The following is a 20152-nucleotide window of genomic DNA, read 5'->3' as shown; positions in this document are numbered from 1 at the left end:
TTGATGCCTTCACCTTGTGTTGCAACAATCTTCTTACTCGATTTTGGGTTTTAGCTGCTCACCAGTGAAGGACTTCCTTTCTTGTACTGTTTGCTTCATAACGCTGCAAAGCACCCAGACTACTTCCACTACACTAGTAATAATGCTGCTCAATAAGCTATTTAAAAAACATTTATTTATGTATTTCAGTTTAAAGAAGTAAGTTTTTAAAAATGAATTAACCATGTATTTACAAAACGTGATTAAAAATCCCAATGAGGACAACCACAAAACAAAAAGCTGTGAAAGTAACAATAATTCAGAGTCCTGGGTTGGAGCAACCTGTAACTCAACGCTTCCTTCAGCCGGCTCTTTGGTTGTATTTCTGACCCCCCTGCTCTGAAACTTTTACATGTCATTCAGCATTAACGGCGCCTTCACAGCTGTGTAAAACAAACACTTGGACCGTTAGATTATAGAACATAAACCTAAACATTTAGTTTTATTGCTGCACAGCAGCAGCTAAAAGGAGCCACGTGTGGAGCAGTCTATGTTTGTAGAGAAGACGAGCTTCTGATGTTTGAGACGTCGCAGTCTTCACCTGGAAGGTAAGAGTGACCGAGCAGAGCTGCGAGCCCGGATTCAGACCACCTGCTGACATCACGCCTCGTTAGATTCGGCTGTTTGCACAGTCTGTGATGTCACACTGTGCAACCTGAGAGACAAAGTTCAGGGAGCAAAAGCCCTGGCTTTTTCAGCCTAAAGAGCAAGATCTCCTCTGTCATCTGACCTTTGACCTGTGTCGATTGAGGGCCGTCTAAATCAAAAACAGCTTCTCTGTCATACATAGGAGTGACCTGAGATAAAGACAGCCGAGATTCGAGTTTATTAAAAGTTTTTAGTTACTTTAAAGAAATATAAAATATGCTTATAAAACTACGAGGGTTCGAATAAAACTACTTATAAACTCCCGAAGCATTTAATTAATACTTATACAGAAAATTAACCTTTAAATATCTGAGGTGTGATTTCAGTTTAACTACTGTAGATGTTTTCATTTCGAGGTTAGAGCGACTGGTTTAACTCTCATTCTTTCTGTCTTGTTTGTTTTTAAATGTCTCCAGTTCAGTCAGCAAACAGTAAAATAGTGCATAAGTGAGCATCAACCACATCATTTTCTGACTACTTTGAGTAAGCTTGCCTGGGCATGTGCAGCGATTTTGCAATCTTGGACTTTCCCTAATTTCTGTGATGTTCTGGCTTTTTGTCATCTGGGGACTTCCTCCGTCACCGGAGTCATGCTTGAGTCATGATTGCCCTCGTCTGTCCTCCTCATACTGAGTGACGCTCTCTGAGGATTGAGCTCTAATAGCTCACAGCTCCCCAATAAACATGTAATTTCATGTCCAGTTACTTATGACTCTCAGGTTTCTCTCCACAAGTTCCTTCTTATTATTGCGATGCTGGACGTCGACATTACTCGTGACCAAAATGTAAAAGAACGAGATTAGTGTATTTACAAGTAACCTTCAGACTGCTCTAAACACAGTTTTTGTTTCCTATTCTTGTATACATGATAAAGAGATCGGAGAAGCCCCACCCACCTGCTGTGCAGACCTTCTGTTTGTGAGTGGCAGCCAAACAGAGTAAAGTTATCTTAAAGGGAGAGGAGACCAATTTACTGCATCACAGCCCAGAAAATAAACATAAATAAGGACCTTTTTAAAACTTTGGATCATGAAAAGCTGCTCCAGTAGAGTCCAAGAGCAAAAACATGAGTTTGAACACAAACTGTAAGCAGAAGTGTAGCCAGAATGGGGTCGGTGGCACAGTGGTCATGTCCCAATGGGACTCTTTTGGGCAGAACCTGGACGGCACCCATGGCTCCAGGCTGAGGTCTTGGACTTTTTCTTAATAAGTTTGCTTAAATCACCATCAGACTGACCTTGAGAGACCTTACCAAGCAAGCGCTGCCACGACAGCACAGCTCCTCATGCGCCATACCATTTATTTTTATTTTGTAGATATTGGAGATAATAAAATATAATAATAATCTCTATCTATGGTGCAGTAATATTATACATAAAGCTACAGAGCAGTGTGAATAATCAAATCATTTCATTTTACTCAAAGTAGTCACAAATCAGAACTTCTCCTGGTTGACTCCAAATTATCGCTATCCAACTGTTTTTCTGTTACTATCAATAACTCGTCAGTTTCAATCTGTTTGGCGTCATTCTTGACAGTACATTATCCTTTGACTCGCACATCAATGATGTCACTCGCTCAGCATATTTGCAACTCTGTTACATCAATCGCCTCCGCTCCTTCCTCACTCAGCATGCCGCTGTCATTCTCGTCCATGTAACTCACTCTTATTTGGCCTGCCACAAAAATCCATCAATAAGCTTCAACGTGTCCATAACTCTGCTGCCCGTATTATTACTAGGACTCCCTCTACCACCGCATCACCCCTACCCCCTATGGCTCCCAGTTAAACTTTACATTAATTTTAAAATACTTCTTTATACATTTAAGGCCATTCATTCTCTCTCCCCACCATACCTTTCTGATTTGGTACAGATCTCCATCCCATCCCGGTGCCTCAGATCCTCCTCGTCTTGTCTTCTTTCTGTTCCTTCTTTTTGTCTTACTACCATGGGGGGCAGGGCTTTTAGTCGCTCTGCCCCCTGACCTCGGAAACATCCCTTCATTCCCTCTTTTTAAGTCCACCCTCAAAACCCACCTGTTCAAGATGCCTACTCTATATAACTTCTCCATGCTCTTAAACTTTATTTTATTATTGTGTTTGTTTCCTGTTTTTATGCCTGTCTTATTTGCTCTGTGCAGTGTCCTTGGGTGTTTTGAAAGGTAACTTTAAATAAAATGTATTATTATTATTATTTCAGCTACAACATTAAAGTAATATAGACATCAATTAATCAGTAATTGGGGGGGGGGGGTCCTCAGTAACCCTAACCGGGCAGGGCGAAGTGGTCCAGCTTTTTCTTCATAGAGGGTCTTTTGAACCACACACAGAACCAGTTTACCTTGGAAGACGCCAAACAGAGAAACGATTGCAAACTTGTCCACCATGATAAAGTTTTGCTTCCCAGATGGGAATTTTTTATCAAATATTCTGAATTCCTGTGGAGGGAGCGGCGTTTACCTATTCTCGGTCCCCAACCCGTCCCACGGCATACGCCCCTGCCTTAAGGACAATATTTCTGCTTCACGCAGTTGGATGTCCACACCACCAGGCCAGAGGGGTGATAACAAAAGTCCAATGCTTTCAGGTTGAGGGCTAAAATCGAACCCATGATGACGTGATGGTGTTGTGGGTGAGTTTCAGAGTACAAGAGTCTCATTGTTAAAGTTTAAATAAGTTGTGTACCAACAACACAAACTCTCACAAAGTGTACTCAAAATAAATAAAGAGCTTCGTCTGTTTGGATCAAAGGTAAACTGATCAGAAAACTCACATCTCGTGACCTCCCGTTAACCTCCATGCGGGTAAAAACCCCGCTCTCTTATTGGCTGATGGTCGACCTGCAGACAGGTGAGGATGGCAGCTCGTGCTGACATGCTGCTGCTGCTGCTGCTGCTGCTGAGTGGTTCGGTTCTGCTCGGACTCTCCGCCGGTCCCGGACACTCCTCTTCCTCCTCGGCTCCGGATTCTGAGCGCGGCAGGATGGAGCTGCGGCGCGTGCGCACCCTCGCGGCTCAGTCCCGGTACGGAGAGTGTTGGGCGCGAGCTCTGGAGCACCTGGACGCGAGCTGCAGGGACTTGACGTCGGAGAGCCAGAGCTTGATCGCGCTGCGGTTCACCCACTGTCACCTGAGCAGGTAACAACTGGAAAAACAGGTGTTTCCTCGCGCTGCTGTCCTGCACTGCGAGCCTTTATTAAATAATCCCGATCAAAATCATATTTTTGATTAGATTGCATTTAAAAGAAGCAGCTGGTGTTTGTAGCACTCTGCTATTTTCTGGGTTTGTATCTCCTATTCGCATTCGTTTACTTCCATCATGTGGCCGATTCAAGAGCTGCAGTACAGCTGGAAGAAAAAAAAACGAGGGAAATCCCAGAACCGCTTTTAAATATCCTAAATTTTTATTTCTTCCCAACAGGCTAAATTTCTCTGTAAAGGGGGAGTACATATGTACTTTGATATGTTTGGATCTTTAGTTTGGGGTTCCTGGGTTCACTCGCTACTTCAAATTGTTTTAAGGTGGAAGCCTAAACCTAAACCTCACCTCAGTGACTAACCCAACCACCACTATCATTTAAAGCTGAGGCATCAGTTTGCTCAAACCGTGGGTGTGTTACCAATGACCTGGCAGATGTTAAGAGGTAAACTTTTTCCTTTTATAAAGAAATCAGAGACGTCTGTGCCCCAAAGGCCACAACCACTTCAAAAAGTATACCCCCTTGTCTTTATTTTGATCTTCTATAACATCAGACATCAAAGTGCTTCACAGGTGATGAGTCTTTCATGAATGATCAGTTTGGACTCAAAGTTTCAGTTTGTCAGATGGCATCATCTCCTTTCCTCTGATAAAAGATAGTCCATTGTATCCTCTGCTAAAGGAAGTAATGTAGGAGGCATCGAGTCACCTTTCCTTACAGGTTTAAACCAGCTGTCATCATGGCTGCCTCGCAGATACTTCAGTTTAACCATAACCTGTGTCTGTCCATCTGTCAGCTCAGGCAGGGATTTCCCAGCATGCCCTGAGGGGTCAGAGGTCAGCAGATGTACAGCTGGCATGGACACAGTGGCGTTTAACAGCTACACAGAGTTCTTCACACACACTCACTCCATGTGCCACTTCCTGCAGTCTGAGGCCTGGCAGCGCCAAGCAGAAAACACCATTTACAGGTGAGCAAGCACAGATGACATCATGCTGAGGTGAGGAAGTGCATGTGTGTGTGTAACAGATGTGTGTGCGTGTGTGTCAGGCTGACTGAGAGCTCGGCAGGTGTAGCCGAGCAGCTTCAGTCCACCAGGCTGATGGCTGAGGACCTGATCGAGGCCCAGAGTGCTGCCTTGCAGGCGCAGAAGGCGATCCTGTCCAATGGCGAGGAGCTCAGAGTCACACTCAGAGACTCAACACGGGGTAAACGCACACTGATGGCCTGAGACACACAGACACCTCTTCGAAATGTTTCAAGCACCTGAAAGACTCACTTCCTCCGCCTCTCTCCACCTGTCCCCTGCTCAGGTCTGCGGTCGGTGTTCTCAGAGCTCAGCAGCACCTCGAGGGAGCAGCAGGTGGCGCTGTCCGAACTCTTCAACAGAGTTTCCTTTTTGCAGAGTTTCCTTCTGATGGAAACTCGCAGCCTGAGCTCCTGCTGCTACAACGCCGCTGCCCTCTGCACCTCCTTCCTCATCACCTCCACCCCACGCTCCTCCAGAGCCAGGTAACGCCACCTCCCTTCCCCGCCTTTGCACAGAGCTGGGTTTTAACGTGTAACTGATAGTGTGTGTGTGTGTGTGTGTGTGTGTGTGTGTGTGTGTGTGTGTGTGTGTGTGTGTGTGTGTGTGTGTGTGTGTGTGTGTGTGTGTGTGTGTGTGTGTGTGTGTGTGTGTGTGTGTGTGTGTGTGTGTGTGTGTGTGTGTGTGTTTAGGTTGGTGTTGTTGAGTTTAGTATGTTTGAATTTCTACCTGGAGAGAAAGATCTACCAGTTTGTGCTGAGCTCTGATAATCCTGAGCACCAACACATGGTCAGTATGCTCACCTGAGCTTCACCTGATGCTTTAACCTTTGACATGATGCACACATTCATCACTCTTTCCTGCGTTCAGGAGCTGCTCACTGTGTACGTGAGTGCGTTGAGGCGATTCATGGTGTGTGTTGGAGTGTGTGTTCTGCTGGTGGTGTGTGTGCGCTACAGGGACCCGGTGCAGCAGAGTCTGCAGGTGCTGCAGCAGCTCAGAGAGACTCAGAGGAGCCTGCAGGAGGCGCTGCAGCATGCAGGTGAGTTCAGCCAGCAGGCAGACACTTGGGAAAACTGTAGACTGTATACAAAAGATGGAAGTAGGCACTATGAAGGCCACCCAGGTTATTTCTGTGATTTCTTTATGAATGCATAACGGGACGTTGAGATCCAAAAAAGCCAACATGGTGGTGCTCGATTAGCTGTTGGTGGTGTCACAGTGGATGTCTTCAACTGGTTGGAGGTTTTCATAGATTCCAGTGAGTTTGATTGGCGCAGATAATTTACTGAAGAGAAAACTTTGTCTGCAGAGAGTTTAGGGGAGCGACGGAGGACGGCAGAGGACGATCAGCTTCCTGTGAAGGTGAGAACATCAGGAGACAGTTCAGGTGTACACGCCTGCTAGCAGAGGAGAGGTTACGCTCTGAGTCCGTTCCACTGGTTCCAGATCAGCTGTGTCGTGTTTTCCAGATGAGATCAGAGAGCAGAAGAAGAGAGGAGATGCTGAGGAGGAAGGAGGAAAGAAGAGAAGAGGAAGACAGGGAGGACATATATCCCACCACCGGTGGCTCAGACCCATCGAACCTCTCGCACTTCGGTCAGTAGTTGTTGATCCATCCATCCATCCATCCATCCATCTGCCAAAGGGCGAGAAAGTTGTCTTTGTCTGTGTTGTGTCAGGACTGAATCTGATTGCAGTTGGATTTGCAGTCTGCACACTCACAGAGGAAGGAAAATGGTTAATAAGTTCCGACTTTGTTCTTGGCCATTGTAGCATTGGTTCAGGCTCAGCTGATACACATCCAGCTGGCAGACGTCACATAAAGTGTGCCATTTAAGCTCCTCTGCAATCCTTCTGGTTTGCAAATACTGATGCAACAAAAGAATAAAATAACTCTAGTGTCACTGTAACGTGTACAGTGAAATTAAGTGCAATCAGGAGCGCAATGATCACTCGCAGCAATAATAAAAATGGTGTATAAATGATATTAAACTATATAAGAGATAAAGACAAAGGAGACAAACTATCTTTCTCCATTCTCCCAAATTACACAACTCGTTCAGTGCAAAGAGCACATTCATGAGGACACTTCAACACTGTCTGATGCTAACAGTGAGATTGATCCTTTATCATGTTATTATGTTGAATTTGTGTTTTTCCGACAGCAGTAACTACGCATGTTCCTCCAGAGTAGCGAGAGGACGTCCAGTGTCAATGATGTCCCTTTTTCTGTCCCACGGGAAAAGCACACACAGAACAGTATGTTTTAAATCTCTCGGCCTCTGGAAGATGTAGCGTCTCTGCGATGCCTTCTTAAACAGCTCTGTGGTGTTTCTGGCCCAGCTCAGGTCGTCCTTGATCTAAATTCCCAGAAACTGGAAGTCTGTGACCCTCTCCACGGAGTTCCTGCTCGTTATTAAAGGCTTAATTATTGATTTATTTCATCCTGAAGTCGATGATCAGCTCTTTTGCCTGGGAGGTGTTCAGGAGCAAGTTGTTATCTCTGCACCACTGACTCTGTCTTCTGTTTATATCAAGAACAAAACTACTCGATTTATTAGCTGTTTGAAGTTGCGCTGTGGCTGTTGTGGCTCTTTGGTGTTGAAGCTTCTGTGTCTAAAACAGTGATGCGGGTGTGGATGTGCCTAAAACCATCCTTCTTGATGACCAGCAGGGGGCGAAATAACTCAGAAGTTGTATTGAAGTCTGTGTGAAAGTGAACCTAGAGTCAGTTTAAGCTGAGTTTATCGTAACTGCTTTTGGTGTTACGTATGTCAGCTGTGACATCTCAATAATCTATAATTAAAGAGTTAGTTTAGTCAATTAGCTTCAAACTTAAACAGTTTGAGTTTAATTAGCGAGATGCAGATGTGGCACAGCTGTCCACATGGTTTCTTCTTCTACGTCTTTTTGTGCTGCAGGTTGGAGCAGCGACAGCATCCTCAGCAGCACCGAGAACGCCTCATCAGCCGACTCCACCCTCAGGAACGGTTCCCACAACGCCTCAGTGCGTCAGAGTCCAGGCAGGCATCCTCGTCGCTCATCCTCTCGCCGTCCTCGGTCTCCCCCCTCCTCCCCGCTGGTGTACAGCATCCTGGTGGAGGACAAACAGGTAGGGAGGGCTGATTATCGAGTATTGATCTGTAGGGTTAAACAACCAAAATTCTTCAAAGCTAAATATTGATTCTGCAAACCCGGAAACTCACAGAGGCAAACACGGACTGGGAAATATCGACGAGCTGTGAATCTGATCGATTAGAAACCAGAGTTTATGTCGCGTTTTATTTTCTCTTAAACATGACATCAACTATCAGAATATTATGTTCACGTTCTGTGGGCCTGATTTGACTATTCTTATTCATTTTTTGATGTTTAGTGTTTTTACATTTTCTTTGGAAAAACATTTTGTTTTTGGACATTTTAGGAATATTGTGTGATGTAAACATTAGAAACATGATTTCCCTCCTTGTTGTGATGCTGACCTCTGCTCTCGCGTCTCTTCTCCTGTCCGTCCTCCTCTTCATCACCACCCTGATGTTCAGCCTCGTTACAGCCTGAGGAGCAGAAGGTCGGACATTCACTGACTCATCATTTATGTTCTCATTTTTCTACTGGAAACATAATTTTACTTATTTTTTTGTTTTTGTCTGTTTTCGTAAATTTAAATAAAATGTTTTTAGATTTAAAACAAAAAAACATCTCAAAGTGATGAGATGTAAAATGTCTGTTTTTGAAATGTTTTCTGAGATGAAGCTGATTGGAGTTTACGGCACACACGTTGTTTTTTGTTTTAGTGCATGTAAAAAATTGGCAAAGGTAGTTTCTGGTACGAAGGTTGTGTTGAACTTCAGAGTTTTGATAAACTCACATGTTGTGTCCCAAATCACATACTTTGTTACTTGTATTCACCGCTCTGAGTGCTTAAGTGCATCCAAACTGTCAAGTATGGCTACAGTTGCAGGAGCAACAGTCTAAGCTGAGGAGCCGAGACCTCGCTCCTCCCAGCCGTCTCCTCCAGCTCGTCTGAGGGGACAGTGAGGTGTTCACAAGGCAGCCGAGAGATCTAATCTCTCAGCGCGTCCTGGGTCCGCAACAGAGACACCTCACCCCCCGATCCCCATTAGGACATGTCTGGAATACCTCACCTGGGTGGCGCCTCGGAGGATTCTCAAACCACCTCATCTGGCTGCTGGCAGCTCTACTCTTCCTCTCCTGAACGAGCTCCTCATCTAGTCTCTAAGGTAGATGAGAGGGAAATCCACAGCTTTGTGATACTGCACTCATAACAGTAAAAAAACACTTGGTGTGGAGTGCAGTACCTTAGCCAACATGGTAAACCGGCAGAAACAGAAGCAATTTTCATCTGGTAATACCAAACCAGCCAAGAGATGATCTCTTCAGTGTGTCCTGGCTGTGTGTCATTCACACGCTGCACCAGCATCCATACAGAGACACAGTAACAGCTACTGTTGGTCACACAAGAGAACCCCTGACATTACCCGGGCATAGTTTAGAGTGAATGGACATCATAGGGTGATCCACTTTCTTCTGGCAATTTTCATGGAGATGGTCAGTGGTTTGACTCCACATGCACGACACTGATGATGAAACCCATGTGTGTGCATGATGGGTAAAAAGCACTTAAAGCTTCAAGTTCCCAGTTAAGAGTCCAAAAAGACCAGATTCAGTCCTTTCAAGTGACGGGAGCTAAAACAGAGGCTTTCAGACGGAGCATGAGAAAAGAGGCCAGAGCAGCATATGCTGCGGAAAGCTGATCAAGCAAAATAATAAGCAGGATATTTAAATATGTCAGCATGTCCCACCAGGTGGCAGCAGATCTTTGCTCTGCCTGAAGAAAATGTTTTGACATGTTGGGAGTCTGCTCCCGTCTGTGGACGGATCTTAAAACCACTGAAATGTGACCTTTGTTACGATCTCAGACTGAGGCTCCGAGCGCAGCAGGGACATGTGGAATGAAGGGTTGGAGCCCCCTGGTGGTTGAAAGCTGCTGCTCACATCATCCTGAAACTTGAATCTGTGCTTCTGTTAGAAAGAGAAAAAGCAGAGTCATGAGTGGTGGAGAGTAAGTGGAGCTCAGACTCTGGTGTTGGTAAAGGGGAAAAATTTAAAATATCCTGCTGGAATTTTTCTCCAAAGTTTTCCTTTTGCTTCAAATTTCAGCCTCAGAAAACAGAGAAAATGAGAACCAGACCACAGGGAGAGGAGAGAGGGAGGAGGGGAGCTGCTCTGGGATCAGATGTCTGGACGGAGGAGGAGGAGGAGGAGTTGTGGTGTCGGTCTGCAGCTCAGATCAGACTTTCACACAAAAGCCTGGAGCTGCCGAGAGACGGCCAACCGACAGCCAGTCTGTCTGTCTGTCTGTTTGGACAAACTGACGCTGAAGAGAAAGAGCAAAAAGTCTTCAGAGGGAGTCAAACCGAAGCAGCAGGAGGAGCAGAAATCAGAAAAAGTGGAGGCACTCGAGCAGGAGGAGAGCTGAGTCTGCACATTCTGCTCTAAAGCTCCTACAGACGTGTTTGATTTCAGGTTTCTGGATCCTCAAAAGTTGTTCCTCAGCTTTATCTCGGAGGAGCTGGACTGACAGAAACCCTCAGTCGGCACACCCGGGGAAGGTTTTTAATCTGAAAACCACATCAGCCGGATTCCTCTGATTGTTTCTGCGGATACGTGACGTGGAGATGGAGGCACGGAGACTGGTAACGTTTAGATTCCTGAAAGAGTGACAAAGAGGAAAAGATGGGAGCGAGAGGGGGAGGATGAAGGAGGGTGAGACATTTTTGACCTCCACATGGCTTCAGCCAGAGAGTGAACCACCAGAGAGTCGCAGCTGAAGTTCATTTTCCTGAATGGAGAAAAGAGTGAAGCAGATAACCGATGCCGAGTGCGCCTGTGTGGATTTCTCTGAGAGCAAAACTGACTCTGAACAAGCAGAAAGTGACTGATTCAAAAACAAACACTCATATTTTAAAATAAAAAGAGAAAAGAGAAGGAAAAATCTCATGAGTGGAGAATGAACTGAATAAACCCTGACCTGCGTACAGGTGTGCAGTGACGTACCTGTGCAGGCATGCAGCTGAACCGACCTCGCAGCACTCTGCTCAGCCTCCCTGCTCCTCCTGCTCCCTCCTTCTCCAGTCAGTTCAGCACCATGAGGTTCTCCTACCACCTCAACACGCCACCACATGGCAGCCGCAGCGCCACCTGCAGGACAGGTGAGTGCACTGCAGCTTTTGTGTATTTGTTTAAAGGCACTTACTGTGAATGTATGTGTTTTTAAAATGTTTGAAAGCTTCCAGATTTAACCACAGCTCTGTCTGCATGTTGTGTTATTGAGCAATGAGCTGAAGTTAAACTAGGGCTGGGCTGTACTTTCATGTAATGCCAGACTGTACCACAAGATGGTGCAGCGATTCACCGTAACCTTTATAGGTGAGTCATCATAAACATTGTTTAAAGTGGCAGCGTGGGAAATGCCAAAGCCTCTTAAGGAAATGGAGGAAAAAGTAAAAAGAAATGTCAAAAGAATAGAAGGGGGGAAAAAAACAACACATCTGTAAACACATCTGGTAAAATGCTGCCCCCTGGAGGTTAATCTTATTTGACGCATTCTGCAGAGGGTAATTACAAAAAGTGCCTTTAACTCAGCAGAAATTGCACATTTTTATAGGGATGGTGTCAGCAGCTGGTTCCGAGAAGATAAAATATCTGGAATTTTTAAAGTGCTGTGCAGAAGTCTTGCGTCGGCCTCATTTCTTCACATTTTGCTTCCAGTGAGCCAAAATTTCTTCCTTGTAGTTTAAAAAAAGTGGTTCTGAACAGTACTTCTCCAGGCTTTCTGAAAGTATTTAAAACTTTTTCCTTTGGACTTTCTCAGTTATTTGCAGTCGGATCCTTGTACCTGACCAGTTTCAGAGGCTGTTTGTTTGTGGAACCACTTAACACTGACCTGTGACTCATTCAAGCATAAAAAGTCACCAATTCAATGGACGAACCAGTGATGTGTCTACACATCAGCATTGTTGGGATCATTACTCAAGCCATTATACATTACTTATTACTTTTCTTAAAAGTAATGCAGTACTTTAATTACTCACTGGGGAAAGTAATTTGTTACATTACTTTCCAGTTTCTCCGTAAAATGACCTGAATTGTGTCATAATCAGCACTTAACAATATAAACCTTTGGCTGCCGTCACGTGTCCTAATAAGGACACGCATAAGCGCTTCCTCTTAGTATTTAGGTATGAACGCAAAGCAAAGATGAAAACCTTCACAAAGAAACTTAGATGAGATCGCCATGGTGATTCTCCTGTAGAAACATTAACAGGTACAAACGGACTCTGCAGACTGACTCCTCATCAGTTTGTTACCTGTTGAAGTTCAGGGTCTGGCTCCAGCACATTACACCAAATTCTGGAAATTTTTGAAATATTTTTCTCTGCCTGTCACAAGAACACAGTTTGTTTGCATTTCTTTAGTTACATTTATTAAAAACCCCCCAAAGATAACACATCTGAGAGGCACAAAATAATATTTTTGCACCAACAAGGTGATTCACAAAGTGCTAAATTACCACGGCGTCCTTAGTGTTTGGTGGGGCTTCTGCTCCTGAGATGACCATATTAGGTATATGTCATCTCTGTGACATCACACAGGTCTGCCGTCAGAAGCCTGAGTGTTTGTCTCTTTGTCATTTAAACTTGAGCCATGGCTGTAGAGACTCACTGAATGGCCACTGAAAGCAGGATGAGTTTATTTAACCTTCATCGCTGCTGCCCGCAGTGAAAGTTACAGTCATGGTGGTGATTGGTGCGATGCTGCGGCTGGTCTCTGCAGCTCCATGTCCTGCCTCTACTTTCATTTTTCTGCTCGTCTGTTTAAACAAACAGAAACATAAAAGCTCTAATCTCTGAGCAGCAAAAGTATGACAGTTTGCTTTTATTTTTAAACATAAAGCAGCACACTCTGAAAGCCGTCACAATTAAATATCCATCATATGTTGTAGATCATCCATCCATCCATCTATTTTCTGCCATTTATCCGGGTACGGGCAGCAGTCTAATGGGGAAGCCCAGACTTCCTTCACCCCTGCCACCTCTTCCAGCTCATCCGGTGGGACACAGAGTTATTCCCAAACCAGCAGAGAGACATAATCTCTCCAGCATGTCCTGGGTCTGCCCCAGCCTCCATGTGGGAGGCGTCCAGGAACTAGCTTATATTCTGTGCAGTTATACTGTCCTGCAGCTGGTGCAACATTTATAGTTCAGTATTTTTATTTTATACTTATCTGTGTTTTCCTTGTCATGCACCATGTGAAGTTTTTCGGACAGTCTCGCAACAGAATCTGTTTCTGCATACGAATCTTCATGTATCTGGTCTGATATGAGCTGATTAACAATATTCTGGGTTAGGCATAGGCATTAAACCCACGTGGTTAGGTTAGAGAAATATCATGTTTTGGGTTAAAATACAACTGTTGCCACACTATGCAAAGTGATCCGTATCCAGTGAGCCGCTCTGCACTCTCTGGCGGGTCGTTCTGGTGCCCAGACCGCATGTTTGACACCCCCTCTCTCAGGCTGTGTTTGCTTTGCTGCCTCGTTATCTGGGAGCTGATTTGATTGTATTATTGATTGTTTGCTTTATGAAACTTGCCCACGAACAACCGACCAAAGCAGCATGTGGTTCGTGCTCAGGTCTTTGGGATTCCAGAGGTTTGTGGCTGAAGGTCAGAGAGACATAGTTCATTACATTAGACTCAATCTAATTAAACGTGACGCTCGCTCGCTCGCTCGCTCTCTGGTGAAGCTGAGGTCAGACAGGTCACATGACACCTCCACGTTTAGCTTCAGTGGTTGAAAGCTGTCATGTGGTGCTGTTTGTAGAATAATTGAATCAGGGGAACAGAACCACAGCAGCTCGGCGTGTCAACTGTTTTCTGTATCGCTCTGAGGACACGGGGTCCAGTCCTTAATCTGGGCCTCTCCTGAGAGTTCAGGCCTGACTTTGGGGGGTTAGAGCCAGGTTCAGGCTTAGTGGGATGACTGAGAGTCCACACAAAGATGGGAAGTATCCTAAGGGTTCCCACAGGTCCAGATCCGGTCTGATGAACCCCGTTTAGGGTCCCAGAGTTGCTGCAGTAGCTGTTGCAGAGCTAATGCGGAACTCATTGCTAAAGTAATGACTCATTCTGCTGTCAGACGATCATGAGAGATTTTCCCAGCAGTGGTGAAGGGATGCAGCAGCTGCACTCTGAGGGAATACTTCATGTTTAGAGCACAACATCTGCAGAAACTTGCATGAATCAAACAAACCTGCTGTTGCAATCTGGAGTTGTGGCTGCGCTTTTATTTTCCTAAATGAATTTACGTGTGTCACTGCAAACGCGGTTGAAACAGCAGCGTTATGTCTGTGAAAGGTGGTCGCAGCGTGGTGGCGAAATCTGAACCGTGGAGGATGTTTGACGTTTTCACGTAGAAGGTCAAATCATCTCTTACTAAGTGAGAAATCTCTGTCAGATCATTGGTTACAGTGTACACAGACATTGATGTACATGTAAAGAATAATTCGTTGCGTGGACTGTGACAACTATCACCTTCCTTTGATGTCACGAAAACCATGAAAGAGTTCTCAAACACAAAGTTTTTGTTTCTGGAAATGTTTCTACAGACAAACACATCCGAGAAGTACGTCAAGCAGATACTGACTCTAAGTTTTTAACGAAATTCTTTTAACCGTCTATCTAACGAAGACCGCCAGCTGATGGTTATTTAATGTTGAAATGCATGCTGGGTATGAGGCAGCAATAAGACGGCTAGGTCCCAGCAGAACTTTCAAGAAGAGGACTGGACGCAATGATGGACCTCCTGATAGTGATACTGTGAGACAGTTAAAATACTTGGAGCTGTAATCAGTGAGGAAATCACTGGATCAGCTGAAGATGACATGGAAAGATTACACGATTTCAGCAAAGTGTCATCTCCATCTCATCTTATCCCTTCAAACTCTGGACCTGCGCATCACAACTTCCTGTATGATCATTCGCATCTCAAACGCATCACAAACCAGAAGCAGTCTGAGAGCACAACCCTCCGCCAGTGCAGCTAACGCCAGTATATACTTTTAATGGAATAGGGTTATATTTTTTTAAATGTAATCTAACCCAGCGGTCCCCAAACCAACACGGAATATGTCAGACAATATTTTCACAGACTGGCCTTAAAGATGTTGTGATCGTGGCTCAAGAGTTGGGAGTTCGCCTTGTAATTGGAAGGTTGCCGGTTCGAGCCCCGGCTTGGACAGTCTCGGTCGTTGTGTCCTTGGGCAAGACACTTCACCCGTTGCCTACTGGTGGTGGTCAGAGGGCCCGGTCACGCCAGTGTCCGGCTGCCTCGCCTCTGTCAGGGTGGCTGTGGCTACAATGTAGCTGCCATCACCAGTCATGATTTAATAATGATTTAATCATGATTAAAAACCCTGAAAACCATAAATTTCACACCGGAGCCTCAACTCTTGCAGCCAAACGACTAACAGACCGGTACCGGTCCGTGGCCCGGGGTTTGGGGACCGCTGGCCTAAGCAATGCAAACTGTATTATATTTGATATCAGCTTTTGGGAGTTTTTCAGATCTCTGCATTATCAATGTGATTTTTTGATTTTTTGATTTTTTACTAAAAAACCCTGAAAAACTGAGGTCAAATATGATGTGATACTTTACATCTTCATGCAGTACTGTCTAATGATTGTTGGCTTTTCTCTGTATGTATTATTGTAGGGTTTACCTTACAATATAAAGCGCCTTGAGGTGACTGTTGTGATTTGGCGCTGTAGAAATAAATAAAATTGAATTGAAATGTTCACAATACAAAACAAACTTTTAACCATCATAGTTTCTAAGTTTTATGACTTTTTGTCCATTTCTGACCAATGAATCATGAAGTTGAGCTCGAAGACTTTGGTGTATGTGAGCCATATTTAATGGACTGATAGCGCGACTCCGCTCTGCAGTCCACCAAAGTTGATTTTTGTGGTGGTGTTGTAGTGTTGTATACCTGTTCACTATTATTATGTTTTAATTTGCGTGCAGCTCTCCTGCTCTTCCAGCGCTTTAGGCTTCGGCTCGTTGGGTTAGGTTTGGTTTTTGATTCCTGATTTTACTTTTATCATTTTATTCATTTTGAGCTTCAGTTGTTGGATTTTAGATTTATTTATTATTCAGGAGTTATTTACTGTTCTACTGTTAGTTCTGAAGTTTTTATTAAGCTTCAGTTCTAGTTTATGCTTGTTGCTGTTTAGAGTTGCTTCTAACCTACTTTTCAGGGTTAGTTTTCTTTCATGTCCCGTGTTGGTTTTACTTCCTGTGTCTGATTACCTGATTGTCTTCTCCTGTTGTTACCCAACACTTCTTCTTGTATTCATAGTCCTTTCATTCTTTTGCCAGAGCTTCTGTTTACGTCCAGTCCTCTGTATTCCTGAGTTTTATGTTTATTCTCTGGGTCATTTCGGGGGTTTTGGGGGCCGATTAAAACCTGTAACTTGTCTGAGAATATTCAAGGCTTTTAGTTCAGACTGAGCAGGCTGCCGTCTTTGCTCACACATCACATACGTCAGGCCTGATCTGCCAGTCACGGCAAAGAAATGAGCTTCAAAAGGAGAACAAAGTGTTTGTTCGTGTGTCTCCGAGGTTCATGTCACCACTCCTGTTCATTAGTCAAAGTGTTGAAGTTTGGCGTGAGCGAGCGAGACGGGAAACCACAGACAACGTGGCAGAGAAAGAGTGGCTGAGGGTCGCTATCCCCCCCCCTCTCTTTTCTGTAAAGTTGGATTCAAATAAGCATGAAAAAGGGAGCGAAGAGAACAGAGGAGGTCAGAGTAGCTGATCTGGTGCTTTTTCTGTGAAAGGTCTGTCAAAAAACAAACTTTCCTCAAACATTTGTAAATGTGGAATTTATAATTCATAAAAAAAGAAAAGTTACTGCTTTTACCGTCTGTGATGGTTGTGTCTCAGACCACAAACGCACGTACGTTCCAGTGACGCTGCCATCTAGTGGCTCAAATAATGATGATAGGTGTAAAGTTAAAATGCTTGTCTGCAATGTTTGAGGGCCTTTTTAATACCAGGAACCAGCAAGACCTTCAAGGTACAAATGAAGTGTAAAGTCTAAAATGTTTGTCTGCATGGGTCTGAGTTTCCTTACTAGTGCACACATTTTCCTCTCAAGGTTTTTTTTTAATTATTGTTTTTAAACAGTCTCTAATTTTAGCGTGGGAAGCAGTGTGTGCCTCGTTTAGGCCTTCCTTACTTTGTGCCTTCGCCACGGTTGTGAATGAGGCCCCTGCAGCTGATTTCCTCCATCAGCACGAGGATCAGTGGCGGCTGGAGAAGAGAAGCAGCTGATGTTACCTGCAGGCTTTAACGTGGACAGGAATAGTTCCTCCAGATATGAGGCTTTACACAGCAGACAGTGTTAGTGTCAGTATTACAGCTTGTGCGTGTTTAACATAGCTTAGTGCAAAGACTGGGAGCAGGAGGAAACTCCTAGCTTGGTTCTGTCCACTTCCTGCAGCATCACTGAACTGCTACTGACACTGAAGACTGCGGTTCATGTGCTGGAACGATTTCTTGTATAATGACGGATGGATACACTGAAGCTGGACCAGAATCAGCTGATTGGGGAAAGCTTGTTATATACACAGACAGATGAACATGTCGGTATGTGTCACATGCATGTTAGTAAGTGAAGACAGAGCAGTGATCTGTGTCCCTCTGCAGCTTCACTGCAGACAGTTTAAATGTTAAGCACGCCCCCCCCTCCTGACATGCCTCACAACAGGACGTGTGCAGGCAGATATGAGCAGATATGAATGAAGAGCTGAAGGTTAAAAATACATCAAGTTCTGTGGGTGAATGGGAATGATAAATGTGTGTGTGTGTGTGTGTGTGTGTGTCGGTACAAGTAACTTTGCGGGGACCTATGTTAAGTTGATACCTTGTGGGGGACACAGCGTCTAGGCTTCACTCTGGGACGCTGTCTGAGGCTCTACACCTGGATTCAGGGTGGAAAACAGTTTCCTGGAAATGCATCATGACACCGCAAGTCCTCACACAGTTAAAATGAAAGTTTTTATGAACCAACAAGAGTTGGTTAATGAAATACCGAAAGCTGCAGGTAGAACTGAGATTGATACGACAGTTTGTACTTTCTTTTGGTTTTTTTCTGTTTGTTTGTTTTTAGTGTTGCCTACAACTGTTTCTCCTGAAAAGAAAAAGAAAGTGATTATTTTGTCTGCTGCAAGCATGTGGGTGCTTTAAAGTACCAGGACACCCAGTTAGCATTAGAAACTCTACATGTATAAGACAAGAGTCCAAGTATATCTCCTTCACATCCTTAGTTGTCACAGTAGATTAGTGTAGATTTCTTTCTTTCTTTCTTTAACACATATTGTGCAAAACCATGTACAGCATAAAACATGGACGTAACTTCCATGCTGAAAAAACCAAGCCAGTGCAGAAGTGCCTTACATCGTGATTCTGTATGAAAGCCACCAGACGAACCGGCTGTCGTTGCACAAAGACCTCTGGCTTTATAGAAGTCTAGTGGAAAACAGCTTTTAATTTTGACCTCTGTAAACACTTTCATGTTGAGTTTATGGGTTCAGTGACACATTTTGGGTCTCATTCAATAAATAAATAACTTAATTTTCTAAATATTAGTTATGCTAGGTTTCAGAATCGAGGATTATCTGTGGAATTACATGAAACTGCACAAGTTGTTAGCCAGTTTATGTGTCCAACATGGCTGTAACAGAAATGCTAATCTGAAGGCTTCTGAAAGCAATGGGTGACATCAAGGTAGCTACACCCATCTGTTGTACAGTCTGTGCACAGCAGTACTCTTAGCTTCATAAAAAGAAATCTAGAGCATCCATAACAGCTTCAAAATGTATATAATCTAAAAGTTGCTAAACTGAGGTCAAATAAAGCAGTTCTTTCATATTATATTGAGTTCATAGGTCTGCATACTCAGTGAACTAGACAAGTATTGCCCACAGTTTTCAAGCAGTGACATTACATGCATTTTATTAAGTGAAATTTTAAGTGAAGCCAACTTCTAATTTTTTTAGTGTACTGTTAACATCATCAGTTATTTTTGCCTCTGCATGATTCTTCTGTTCCTCCACTTTAATGATTTTGTCAGATTTTAACTTTTCTGCTGATCACACACAGTTTGACGTGCAGAAACAAACTGTTCAGTTAAACAGGGAAAAAGGGACTTACTGTTGTTTCTATCAGTGTGGAAAACATTTTATGGTCTTTATTCAGTTTTACTTTTGTCTACTTTTAGTTCTGTGGTTGTTTTTTTTTCCCCTCTGGCTTCTCAAGTTTCTACTTCATGCTTGCGCTGCTGGAACGTCCTCTGCTCTTTATTCTTTCATCTGCTCGTATTCTGGCTTTGGTATTTCTGCTGTTTCTATTGATTTTTGTCATTTTTTCATTTTTACTTTGAGCTTTTTTGTTGACACTGTTTCTATTTGTACTGTTACTTGTGCTGTTATTTTTGCTGATGTTTCTAATCTTTCCACATTTACTTCTACTGTTGTTATTGATTGTTACTTTTTTCTGCTGTTGTTTGCATTGTTTCTACTTATTTCCTGCTGTTTATCTTTCTTGCGCTGTTGTTTCTAATGTTTCTACTTATGTCTGATTGTGCTGTTTCTACTATTTCTACTTATATTTTATACTGTTTCTACTTATTGTTTTGTTTTTTTTGTAAATATATGTTTTATTAGAAGCAGGTATCGCAGTTGTTAGAAATTAGTAGAACTTATGCCTCCTTTTTCTCTAAACAAAACAAGACAGACAAATAAACAAAGAAAAAAACCTCTATGGGCCCCAATCCCCCGACTGCCAAAAATTTATATTTACCCAAGATACGCAAATAAAGAGTGCCAAGTTAGTTCAAAAACTTTCACATTGTCATTCATGGTATATCTTATTTTTTCAAGGTGAAGAGTATTTGTGAGTTCTGCAAGCCACATCTTTAACACAGGAACCTCTTTGCCTTTCCAAAGCTGCAGGATCAATTTCTTTGCGATAATCAATGCATATGATATAAACCTTTTTTGAGAATGTTGTAAACTTTGTATTTCTTTGGAGATCCCAAAGAAAATTACTGTTGGATTTGGCTCAGTCTTGTTTTTAAGAATCTTAGA

General features: G+C 43.6%; 2 protein-coding genes across 2 annotated transcripts in view; both read left to right on the top strand.

The window, feature by feature from the left end:
• Positions 1–3534: 3534 nt before the first annotated feature.
• Positions 3535–8551, top strand: LOC113013071 (uncharacterized). The gene is made up of 10 exons (XM_026153662.1): positions 3535–3825; positions 4684–4857; positions 4938–5095; positions 5201–5399; positions 5607–5703; positions 5785–5956; positions 6227–6279; positions 6387–6513; positions 7839–8029; positions 8460–8551. Exons 1-10 carry the CDS (start codon positions 3545–3547, stop codon positions 8499–8501), a joined length of 1494 nt encoding a protein of 497 aa, XP_026009447.1. The 5' UTR covers positions 3535–3544; the 3' UTR covers positions 8502–8551.
• Positions 8552–10171: 1620 nt separating this feature from the next.
• Positions 10172–20152, top strand: part of fgd1 (FYVE, RhoGEF and PH domain containing 1) — a 35508-nt gene continuing 25527 nt past the window's right edge. The window contains exon 1 of the mRNA XM_026154005.1: positions 10172–11150. Within this exon, the coding sequence (XP_026009790.1) occupies positions 11006–11150 (145 nt within the window). The 5' untranslated portion in view covers positions 10172–11005. The remainder of the gene's footprint in view (positions 11151–20152) is intronic.

Source organism: Astatotilapia calliptera, chromosome 20 (genome assembly GCF_900246225.1).
Source record: "Astatotilapia calliptera chromosome 20, fAstCal1.2, whole genome shotgun sequence".
NCBI lineage: Eukaryota > Metazoa > Chordata > Actinopteri > Cichliformes > Cichlidae > Astatotilapia > Astatotilapia calliptera.
The sequence above is the reverse complement of the archived record's forward strand: the minus strand, read 5'-3'. Positions and strand labels throughout refer to the sequence as shown.

What these genes read in the sequence shown, in the direction of transcription:
- LOC113013071 (XM_026153662.1), top strand. Translation starts at nt 3,545, where the DNA reads ATGGCAGCTCGTGCTGACATGCTGCTGCTGCTGCTGCTGCTGCTGAGT. An exon ending in ACCCACTGTCACCTGAGCAG is followed by an intron (nt 3,826 to 4,683) that starts GTAACAACTGGA and finishes TCCATCTGTCAG; the next exon opens with CTCAGGCAGGGATTTCCCAG. An exon ending in ACGATCAGCTTCCTGTGAAG is followed by an intron (nt 6,280 to 6,386) that starts GTGAGAACATCA and finishes CGTGTTTTCCAG; the next exon opens with ATGAGATCAGAGAGCAGAAG.